Raw genomic sequence first — 12,482 nt, forward strand, 5'->3', positions numbered from 1 at the left:
TTTTATTTTCTATTTTTTGCAATTTTCTATCACAAAAGGGAATGAGAACTACTGTAACCTAGACATACATTGACAATGTATCTCAAAATTCATAAAGCTGAAGAAATAAAAGAGAAAGAAGACAGTCAATAACATGTTTTAATCATTTGGTATTCTCAAATGTTTCTTAATTATTTTTATTGTCAGGAGATTGAGAGGGAAGACCAAAGCCCAATCTCTCTCTCTTCCCTGATTTCCATGGTGGGTTTTTATGGCCAAGTGAGAGAAACAGATTTTCTGACCTCAGCTGGCACATGGATTTGCCAAACTTAGTTCAGTTGCATCCCAGCCTTAGCAACTTTCAAACCCAGGCTTCAGTCTGGCTTTTTATAGCACCCCAGCCCCAATCCAGCCAGTTTGCTGTGGAGTTGAGGGACTGACTGCCTCTGGACTTCATTACATATGCACATCCAGACTGCATGAGTTCAGCTGCCCTGCCACTGATGACTTTCTGTAGCTCACCAGGCTGGGATTGGTCTTAAAACCCTGATCCTGCTGAAAGAGAAAAATGTCACAAAAATGTCACTTGTGTCACAACCATCTGGATACATAAAAATCTATGAGTAAATCAATAAAATAAAAAATAAGAACTTGATGGTGAAGTTCTTGCGACGTTAGTTATTGCAATAGCTCTCTGTTTCAGCCACTATAACCCCATCCAAGCAGAACGGGATACCCCACAGCTACTCATGCTGACAACCTACTCTGCATGCATGCTGCCACAGATGTTCAAGGCTAAAAGGAGGATCTCACTTCCAGAAAAGTGCTCACAGACACCCCATGCCTCAACCAGGAATTCTGCCTCTCTCATCTCTGTGAAAATCCCTCCTTCTGCTGTTTGTGGGCATTGCAAAATGATTGAAATTTCTGCCCTAAATTCAGCAAGGTCAAGAACTGGGGAGGGAGCTCAGGAGCACCACAAGCTCCGACTTTCTGTGCTCCTCCACCTGCTGGCTCTTCAAACACTGCTCAGAGGGCAGTCACCCTTTCTTCAAAGGCTTTCTGTTGCACTGCTCTCCAAAGAGCCCAAACACTTCACAGGTATTCATGACCACACCTTCCCTGTATGTTCTGCATCCCACAGAGTGGTGAGAAGTCAGAAGTTACCTCCAAAACCAGGATGCTCCATTAACGGTGTATTTTTGAGGAGTTAGATTTCCTGTTGCACTTTATGGAGGCAGCATGTGACCCTCATTAACTTCTCCCACAGTGATGAGTATGCTGCCTCTGCAAACAGGAACCCCATGCCTGCAATCTGTCATCCAGAGCAACAAACACCTCATCAGTCATCCCAGCTGGAGTCACCAGCCCACTGCAAGAGGAGCATGGTGCCAGAAGGAGCACGCAGCCTAAACAGTCATTGCCTTCATCTTGTTCTGCTAATCTTGTCCCCTGCCTACTATATTTTCTCCCACTCGTGCAGGAGATGGGATGGGAAGGCAGCAGGCAAGAGCTGCACTCACTTTCCCATACTCCTTCCTGCTCCAGTCATTGTGGACAATGGAAAGACTACTTCTGTGAGGAAAAATAAATGAAAAAAAAAAAGAAAAAGAAAAGGTGTGTGGATTGGTATATACAGATATCACAACAACACTGCAAACTGGGTGGCTTAAGATCAGCCGTGCACTCCTGCTTCTGAGCACTTGACTTTAAGATCTGCTGATTTGTCCTATGTAGACCCAGAAAACATAGGTGAGTACCTAGGACAGGAAAACTCCTCAGCTGCTCTTTACATGCTTGGACCTGCCAACTCAAAACTGCAGCCATGCACAAAACAGGCAAAACCAGGGGGAATTCAGCTGCTACAATATTGGAAAGATTGCACATTTAGCTTATGTCTGAACAGACAACACGTGGCCCATCAGAGCCATCATTTTAGCCTGTGGTAGTCCAACCTACGGGCTTGTCAGGGTTGCACTGAGTGAAGAAGAGTTGTCTTGGGTTGCATGTAAAACAGTTAACATATGTAACTGACAAACCTTATTTTTAATATATATTTGTTGAAACATCTTTGGAAAAAGTTGTTCACAAGTTTATGTACTGCAGAAGCGATGATGTGAATAAGGTCTGACTGTGAAGTAAGGGATAATTCTCTCTGCTTTAGTTTCTGGCTTGTTTTTCAGCATCTCTTTTCTGGGCATGAATTTGGTGTAAATGAGAAGACCTACAGCCTGAACGATCTGCACTGATTGAAACCCCCTTCTAAATACTACTTTTTTCAAAGCCCTTCAGTTCCTATGCTTGGCCTGTGTGACATACCTCCAAGGCAGCAGAGAATCCAGAAGGCTGCTGGGTGATGTGGACACGACGGGACCAGCCTGTACCCAGACCTCCTCCATCAGTGCAAGATCTGCCAACTGTCCAGCTGGGAGATTACCACTGCTCTGGGTTGTTAGGAGCAGGGAGAATATCTTTCCCAAAGCTCGCAGTTCAGCTTGGAAAAAGCACTGGTAATTGTGTTTCTGTCGAATGTTAATAGCATCAGGCTATTTGGGACAGCAGGAGATCAACATGTGAGCACTGTGACCAAGGTAGATCAGTGAAATGGAACACTTCTCCTCTTCATACTCAGATTTTTCCATGAGATCTTAACTCATTCTTTCTGCAAATCCTATACACAGCTGTCTCTTGTAATTGCACAAGATCTGATTCAAGATCTGATCAAACAGCATCCTATTTGACAAACCAACCCACTAAGTGAACCGTGCAGTAGCACTCTGGTCAGCAGGTACCCGTTGAGTTCTCATCAGTTTCTCTGACACCATAATAATACCAGATCAGAAGCAGAAATTATACAGTCTGTTATGGGAGATCCCAAACAGGCCTCTGCTTACCTATTAGTAGCGAAGTAGCCAGGGCCATGTTGAAGATATAGAACAGGGATGGAGAGAGCTGTGGGAGACACGACGCAGAGAGAAGAAGCTGGTATCTTGTGTGTATAAGGTGTCAAAGTGCTGCAGAGATGAGTGCCATGTCTGTACCTGGTCCATTGGCTCACTGGATTTATAGAGGTCAGACTAACGAAAGGCTGAACAAACTACATGCTCTGTCCCTCTCAGAAAAGGGATGTCTTACAATAGCATTCTGATGCTACAACTTCACTAGAAAGACAGTGATATGACACTTCAAATCTACTTTCTTACAGTCCTGACCCTTCACAGTGTGAAATGTGCTTTTTTCTTTCCTTTTTTTTTTTTTCCCTTAAATGATGGCTTTTCTCATTTGCCTAACTTCACGCTTTCGGCTGTAACCACAGTTGGATACAAGTTAATTTGCAGTTTGATGATGGCACTTCCCCAGTGCTAAGCATCTCTGAACACAAAGGCAGTTTTTTTTCATTGGGCACTAGTAATGTTGATGAGACCAACATAGCTTTGGGAATAAGGTTTATTACTTAAAAGCTCTTCTGGAGCTGGCTGGTTGGAATACATTGTTTTGTAATGTAAAAAACTGGGACTACCTTACTTAACCAGCTGAAAGACAGAAGATAATTCACCAGCATGTCACTCTGGGCTTTATAATGGCTCTCTGCAAAGCTTATCTTACTATACGAAAATGTTTCCTATAAACTAAACTGTTCAGGCAGCAGGGGCTTTGAAACTCCATCTTCATAACTACCTAAATTAGCTCAAGTTGATTGCTACATGAAGGACAACAAACCCAACAAACTTAGTGGTACTTTAAGCAAACAGCAGGCTGAACTTCTACAGCTGCCAGTGGGATTTGGAGCCAGTTTACATCAGCACTGGTGCACATTGTATTTGGTTAACAGGAGGCAAGTTCCCAACAGCTGCATCCTGTACAGTCACGTGCACACATACAGCCAGATTACTGTAAAGATGCCCTCAATGATCAAGCTGTACTAAAATGTGTTACACCACAGGACAGCACCAGCATGTCCTGTTGATTAGAAACTGGACTTGTGGGAGAATGGAAACTTTTCTTTAACACTATGACATCTGAAGGTGCATTTTGACTGTTGCTTATGGAGTATCAGTTTACTGGGCCTCCTATGGAGTGAGCAGTGGTGGTACTTCTGTACCAGTGCATCTACACAGGAAAATATCAAAGGCTTCAACACCATCAGACTGAATCACATATGTAGACCTTGGCCATGTGGTTGTCACAGATGCTGATCTCCTGGCTGTCTTCCTAATGAACCTGGGTCCCAGTAGACCAACAGCCTCCCTGTACAGGTAAGCTATTCACTCATTAGCACTTCCTTTCAAAATACAGATGTTTAAAACAGCTGTTCTGTTTTTTTAATGGTACTTAAAATGACATGATACTGGAAGAGGTACAGAGGAGAGATACAAGAACAAACACAGGTATGAATAGTTTCCATGAGGAAAGTGACCAAGGCAGACCTCCTAAGTCTGAAAAAGATTTGTCAGCTGGGAGAAGTCATAGACAGGTCTATAAAGTTACAGACAGCATGCTGGAGAATTGGGTTTTCCCTGACTCTTTCATTACCAGAGCTATGCAGTGTTAAAAGAGGTAAGAGAACTAGGTTCAAAGCAAATGTGAGATCTTTCATCACATCTGCTGGTGGTATTAAAGGTACAAAACATGCAGAGATAAAAATGCATTTGTGCCCTATCAGGATGCTACCTCAGCATAAGCAGAGCACCTGTATCTGCAATGCCAGTCACTGCTGCTGCAGTTTTTACTATGCCAGAAGTTTCTTACTTCCCACATTCAGGTGTGTCACGGTCCATTTGGATCTCTCAAATTTACAGGACAACAGTGCAAGCATCCCCTGTATCCCAGCAGAAGGACAAACCCTCAGCAGTCCATCTGCTGCTGAATGTGCTTCAAAAGCTTTTTGGGAAACCTGGTGTATTTATACCTTCCAGCGTGAAAGTTCGGTCTGCATCGTTTCCATAATGAAGTGGATTCTGAAGAACTGCCCAAAAATTAATACAGGACAAAAATTAATACAGGACTATGGCAGCAGGAGACAGCAAACTTCAGGTGCTGGTGGCTACATAGTGACCTTTAGATCTTCCTTTCCATCACGCCCTGCCCATGCGTTGCTCTTGCTTTGACCTAGTGGCACTGCTCCCCACATACCTCAGGCCTTAACAAGAGCTGTGTGTTAGCCAAAACTTGAGACTCCAAGCCACATTCTGGGTTTCCTGTACCCATGTGATTTGCCAGCCTTGCAGTCAAGCTTGCTCCTGAGCCTGGCCATGGGCATGCAGATTTATCTGAGGAGGGGATGAAACCCCATGCTGGTAGCCCTTGCTCCAGTGGCCACCAGGAGGCTTGCCTTCTGTCACCACTGCCACAAGCTTCTGTCACTTCTACGTCCTTAGGGAAACAGCCTTGGGGCCTTTCTCTTACAGCTTTCTCCCTCATTGCCCAACATGATCCCCCAGGAATCTCAATTCTGAATAACTTTTGGCCATATTTTCCCTTTTTAGCATGCAGGTCTTGTTTACTTTCTTCAATATTCATCTCAAATCTTTTCAATTGTGCCATTAAGCAAGAGTCAAACTGTCTCATCTATACACCAAAACCCCCTAGCTTCTTTCTGGCACTGTCTTCCACTAGAGGTGCTACTCCAATGTATATTTCTCTAATAAACATTCTGTACCAACTATCAGGCCAGCTCCAAAACAAATGAAAACAATACTCATGGCATGCTTTGACTTTCCTCTTTCAGAATAGGGCTATTAATTTTGCCTTGAACAAGCTCAAGTACATTTCCCATCCAATTTTAACCTAGTCATCTTCCTCCATCACACCACCACTCAGAAGCCAACACCAACAGTCTTCTCCACAAGAAATTCAAAGGTAGACATAACAGGTCTGTATATAAGGCCCCAGAAAGAGAAAAGGGTGGAAGGAAGCTCTCACCCATTCAGCAGAGTACTTTATTAATTACTTTCAGTTCAAACTAATTATCACTGGCAGAACTAGTCATAAGCCAACGCTTAGTCACATTTTCTGATTCTTTTCCACAAATAAGATGCTGTCATTGCTTGTGAAAGGTCACAGCTTGCTGATAAGCTAACAACATGGGCATTGGGACTTGTCAGGATTTGTCTGTGATTTGTTTAGCTGTAAGAGCAATTATCTAATGACCTGATGTCTATTACTGATTTTGTTTTAGCTTCTGCTTTGCTTTCTACTATTACACGATGAAATGTTTATTTTTACATGTACATTTGGTAACTATTAGACAGGAATATTAGGTAGCCATTCTGTGGAGAATAAACTACTTCTGAGCCTAAAATGTAACGCTCACTACATAAGATGATAATAGAAGCCAACAGGATGATGTTGGAGGCCCCAGGCAGCAAATAATCTCCCAGTGGTTAACTACTGGCCATCACAGAAGTACAACATGAGTACCTGTGCACAGATGACGAAGGAGGACAAACTAGTAGCTAATGTGAATAAAATGCATCCCATACAACAAATTCAGATCCACTGTGGTTCTGTGAACCAATGAAGAACAACACGTAGGATGTTATTAGTACACATGCTCCAATGACCTTGGCTACATCACAGGGTGAGAAGCAAAAGGCCCGATTATAATTTTCTATGCAAATATATGGTATTGTCAGAGCACTCCCTGCATCTCCAGTCCAGGTTTTCTTGCTCAACAATCCATACACAGCAGGATGAGCACTTGAAATCCTAGAGACCATTCCTATTCTGTCCTTAAGTTTCTGTAAGCAGCTCTGTACAGCACTGCCAAGAGCTGCTGATATCCCTGGCTGCCTTCACAACCATCACTGAACTTCTCTTTGCTCCCATATATCCCTTTGCAAAGTATCTAGTAAATTATTTCCTACTTCTCAGTGATTACAACTCAGTTTAATGGGTGATAGTAAAATGCCTTAGAATATTTACCTGAGAGAAAGACACTACAGGAGTGGGATGCAGGTAAGATTTCATTAGGAGAACATAGGTCTCTTAATGGGCTCTGACATATGAAAGCAATTTCCAGGAGAAACCAGTGATTCTCTTCGCTAGCACAGCTATGTGCTCACCTTCTCCAACACATTAGGTAGACAGTTAGGCTGTTTGACTGTTTGCTTTTGTTTTTCTTTGTAAGTAAATGTGCTTCCCCCCCCCCCCCTTTTTTTTTCTCTGAAATAAAGGCAAGACTTCTTCCTCAGTACCAGAAGGCACCTTTATCAGTATGGCCAAGAGGCAAATTTTTCAGCTTTACTTAAGATGCAGCAAGTGGTGTCTGTAGTGCTGCAACACAGAAGAAGCAATTGATCAAAATACAGGACACACAGTGCGAGCGCAATCAGATATACTTTATTGTAAATTCCTATTACATTGTAGTAATAAAAGATTAGCATGGAAAAAGGGTTTATAGACAAGAGCAAAAAGCGGATAATTGTATTAGATGATGTACACTCCATTAAAACTGCTGAATCACTTAACAGACATGGTTACTGTGCATTTACAATATACTGTTCTGTCCCTTGTGCCCCAGAGGACTTCTCCAGGGGATTTTGACATTGCAGAGTACACAGTGCAGTCCCCATAAGCTGTACAAAGTGAGAGTGTCACCATGTCTGAAGCAAAAGCTCCAAAGGGTTTGGTGTTCCTGAATCCATGGTTATTCACTGAACAGGTGAGGTGGTGTGAATCTCTGCTTTGCTCCACATACTTCAGCAAAAGGGCAACCTGCACTTCTCCCCTCCTGGGCTTATTTATTTTTAACAACTGGTCACCAGTTTTGCAGGAAGCCATATGCAGCAAGAAGGGGAGCAGAAGGTAAATCGTCTCCCCTGCTCTCTCACTAATGAGACCACAAAATGACCTGGCACAGTAAAGCCACAGTGCTTTATGAGCATGAGGTTCCTTTTAACCTCTTGGGAAACACTTATCTCACCTGTGCCTTGCATATGGGATATGCTCTTACCCACTGTGGCTAGCAGAGAGTGGCCACAGCTGGGTATGGGACTGCAGCATGTGCATTTTTGCCTCACAAGGAAAAAGGTCCTGAGAAAGAGTTCAGGAGGGATGAGAAGTTACCACACACACACAGCTTGCTTCCCTACCACGCGGGAGTCCACAGCTCAGAATGATTCTACAAAGCGGAGTATGAACCACAGACTCAGAGCACTCTTCAGGCTAGAAAGACTTCAGGGGAAAATCAAGGCCTTAGGAGGCGTCATTGCACCCACAGAGGAACATGCTGCAAGCAAGGCAGTAAACTGACCAGCTTGCAGAGTTTTTGAACGTCAGGATGCATGTTCACTCCTGCAAGCTGAGCTTCTGTCCCTCAGCCTTCCCAGGCCATGATTTCTTGGGGACTCTTGGGCACAGTTCACATGGGATGTTTGCTATGTTTGTGGGCTGGCTACTCTTCACTCCACTTTCCTTTGCCCCATGTGCCAGGTGGCAGAGCCTGGAATGCTTTGGGCAGTGAGCTCCCCAGAACATACACACACGAGAAATGGGGAGAGAAGAAGAGGCAGAAAAGAATGGAGAACGTACCATATGCAAGAGATGTGACCAGAAAATGCAAGACTGGTGTGATAAACTCCGAGAAGCAGCATGAAAAGCCATGAATTTTCAATCAATCAAACAAAAGGAATAGTAGGAAGCAAAAGAGTGACTATGAATGGGTACATAGACACATGAAAAAAAAACAAAAACAGGAGAAAAAGCACAGTGAAGTGGCAAGTGAGAAGTGAGAGCTGGGAATATTTGGGAGATACCACACCTTAATAAGTGCTTCCAGCAAAACGTGCTCTCCATTAACTAAAATTATAACACTGTAAGATAAAGCAGTCCTGTTAGCTAGAAATACCTGTTTTTATTGCAGCCTGAACGATCTACCATAAGGTTGTGTAATTCACTCTAAGAATTTATAATACTGGGTTCTTCCTTTTTTCTTTTCAGTGAAATATCAGGCCTTAATTAAAACTAAAGTTCAGACTACTTTGGTGAATGGAGCCTTTCAGATTCCCTTGCAGCACTACTGCAAAAGACCATAAATACAAGTGAACTACAGCAATAATATGGCCTAGAATTGCCTTTGATTACGTGTATCTAATTTTGAATCGTTCACCATACAGATTTCTTTTTATGCTATCCCCTGTGTCGCCATTTACTTTTCCTTACTGAATCTAGTGAAACCAAGGACGATAAAAATAACAAAAAAGCAGACTTCTACCACTGTCTCTTTTTCCTCCTCTAATGTGGCATTTTGAAACATGAGAACAAAATGAAAGGATGAAGATGGCATCTTGCCTCATGGTTTCTGAATCTGGATATTCAGCTCACCATACACGTGCCTCAAAGCATCACAATTCAGGCTTGCAATCAGCTTTCGTAACCCTGGTCGTTTTGGGATACATTTCACTTCCCAGATCAAGGTAGACATTGCTGGGATTTGCCTGTAGGAAAAAAAAAAGGAAAGTAACAGTATAGTCATCAGTCACACAACACTCTCAACCTGATCAAGAACCAGAGAAACGGAAGGTGGACAGTATAACATGTCTTGATCTTTTTACGTTTCACCCATTCTCTTAAGTGTCCTACAAATTATTTCCTCCACTTCCCATTCCTCTCAGCACTAGCTCTGTCAAAACCTTTTCGAGCCCTTCCTCGAGGCTGATTCTAAATTTCCAAAATGAATCAGGTTTCCTTTGTCTCCTGCCATTTCCTCTCATGACTGCTTTCAGAATGAACTTTTTTATAGCTAACATGTATTTTTTCCACTCTGTATTTCCTTTTCATATGTGTACTGTAGGCCACATTCGGTGATTCATTAAACAGTTAAGTAACCTCTGGCTATTCCCATGAGAGCCTGGCAGAGCACTGATGAGCTGCTGAGACCCTCTGTCACAGATGTAACATTGGGAGATCCCTTCACCAAGCCACATTTCAGATGACAGCATTTTTTGGAGTCCTGCTGTTACTTTTACTCTTTTATGTTATGTGTGACTACTCATAACCCATAGTATAAACCAAACATATTCTGCACTGCTTCCGATTTTCAATTAACATGCACAGAGAGCCCTGAAAATTGATACGCATTTTCTCAATTCCTTCACTACCTTCTGTGTACAGATTCTGAAGGCTGATATTGATTGATTATGTTAGGGGGATGTCAAGATATAGCTGTGTTAAGGGAACCAAAGGAGGAGGTGGCAGAGTGAGGACTATTTTATGAAAATGAAAGTTATTTTTCTCAGCATTAAGAAGACTATGAATTGAGACAGCATTCACATCTCACATGGGTATGGTACTCCGTAAATAGCTGAATAAAGCAAGCTTAAACTTTAGTCAGCGTTGCAAACTCTCATCTGGTAGGATTTAGCTATTAGATGTTACAGTTGGTGCTATAGCTGGAAGGAGTATTGTGGTAAAAATGGGAAAAGAAACAAACAGGGAAGGAATGCCCACCTGCATCTGAAGATCTAGGTTTGCAGGAAAGACTCCACAGAGGAAGGATCTCCAGAAAGAGACCCTTCCCTAGGTGGCAGTCAACCCTCAAATGGGATCTACAAGAGGTGCAACCAGGCTTCACCCCTTCCGGTCACACAGCTGAATTGCCTTCACCTGTGCTGCCATAGCTGACTCAGTCCTTGCCTCAGGCGATCCAGCAGTTGTTCGGCCATGACTCAACAGTTCCCATACAGATGTCACGTCCTGTGCCAGAATCAGCATAGTCTGGCTGCCCAGGCTTAGCACAAGTTGTGACAAGACAAGAAACCTTACTAACATTAAATAAGGTAGCTGAGGATTCTCCCACCTGATTACTGTTTTAGTGTAAGTCTGTCTCTGCTAGAATAAGCCATTCTAGCTCCCTAGCAGTTAGCTTGGGTATTTCTACACGACACTGCATTACATTTTGCACATACAGTCTTAGGTACCCAGTTTCAGAAAAGTAGCAGTAGAGGAAGCTCACATTTTTAGTGTGAGCACGTGCAGACTGATTCTAGTGAGTGCCTTCCTTCTTTTTATCTTCGTTCTTAATGAGAGATGTTCTGTTCCCCTCAGCTGCTTCATCAAATGCCCACTAAAATGGCAGCATCATAAAGCGATGACTTCAATTGCTGCACAAGGTTAAATGCTGTTTTTATTTTGGAAGCTATGTGAATGATCTGCAAGGGATGATCTGTACAGAAAGTGATGAAGATTTTATACCAGACTCCCGTGCAGCAAGGTTCGGTCTACTTTCATGTGCACATGGGGGACAGATTCTCTGAGGATGAAGGTTCTCAGACCACTTCTTCACAGTGCCCCAGTGAGAAGACACAGTGCTATCATCTCTGATTTATACTGCTATTATCTCTGCATATATATGTACATATATTTGCAAGAAGACAACAGCTGTGTTGGGAAACCAGACCCACTTTTTCCTGTTTCTCCACTGTCCGACTAATAAAACAACTTACTTCCCTCTACAAATGCTAATGCTAGCCGAGCTCTGATATGTGGAAACAACCTAAGTGACTTACAAGCTAGTGTGAATGTGTGCTTGGCTAAAATCCTTTTAATAATATCCATCAATGCCTGGTTAATTTTCATCTGTTGTGCAACGACTATGCCCCATGTAGGCACTGCTGCTGCCAAAGGCTTTTCCATAAGTAATGTTCTTCATCTGCCTCCAGCTAATAGCAAAACATGACTCGTGAATAACGAAGGGAGAAGCCCCCATGCGACTCCATACTCACAATAATGTTGTATTAACTGGATCACACGTATTGGTTTTGTGGAGTGACCAATATGATATAAAAAAGCTATGTTAAAAATATCTTGAGGTCAAAAGTCTCATCCCCACAAACAATTGCTAAAGGCAAGTCCCATTTGTGACAGTTGCTGATGGATATGGAAAAAATGGAAGGAGAGGGAAGGCCCAGAAAAGGTTTAATTCCCTCAGCAAGTGTAGTAAAGCCACCCCAATCCGATTTTCCTGAGAGAGAATTCAGTGATGAATGGTTCTGTGTAATATGCTGAGCCATCACACACAGGAGCCATTTATCACTCTGAATGCATGGAGGCAAATGTGATTATTATTTAAATAAACTACAACTGCTCCCTGCTCCGTCCTCTGTGTGTATAACCTGCAGCCTTCATTCATCTAAGAGAAGTTAAATCACAGATTTTAAAATGACTAAGCTGATCCATTTCCATTTTTAAATGATGCCAAGGGCACTACTGCAAAGGGGAAAACATGGTGACTTGAGGGAAAATGACGTCTGTTCTGTGAGTCATGCTTCTCCCTAACTTCTGTGCCTTTGATGTACCTGACAACAACTTCTGCATCCTTGAAGGTGAGAACAGCCCACTGCATTCTCTTGGAACACAAAGGATGCAGAATGACAGGGGGGCTGGAACAGCTGTGCAGCAAGGAAGGCTACTGCTGCAACTTGTGTAACTCCTGTGGACTATGCTGAGTCATGTTCAGCAGCATCTGTGACATACCACGTGCACAAAGCAAGCACAGTAGGATG

The 12,482-nt window shown here is 42.9% G+C and overlaps 1 protein-coding gene across 1 annotated transcript in view; it reads right to left on the minus strand.

The window, feature by feature from the left end:
- Positions 1 to 9,271: 9,271 nt before the first annotated feature.
- F13A1 (coagulation factor XIII A chain) overlaps positions 9,272 to 12,482 on the minus strand; it is a gene marked incomplete at both ends in the record, with an annotated part of 55,540 nt that continues 52,329 nt past the window's right edge. Inside the window, one exon of the mRNA XM_079533739.1 lies at positions 9,272 to 9,416. Coding sequence (XP_079389865.1) covers positions 9,272 to 9,416 — 145 coding nt within the window. The remainder of the gene's footprint in view (positions 9,417 to 12,482) is intronic.

The sequence above is a fragment of the Tetrao urogallus genome, assembly GCF_951394365.1.
Source record: "Tetrao urogallus genome assembly, chromosome: 3".
In the NCBI taxonomy this organism is placed as follows: Eukaryota; Metazoa; Chordata; class Aves; order Galliformes; family Phasianidae; genus Tetrao; species Tetrao urogallus.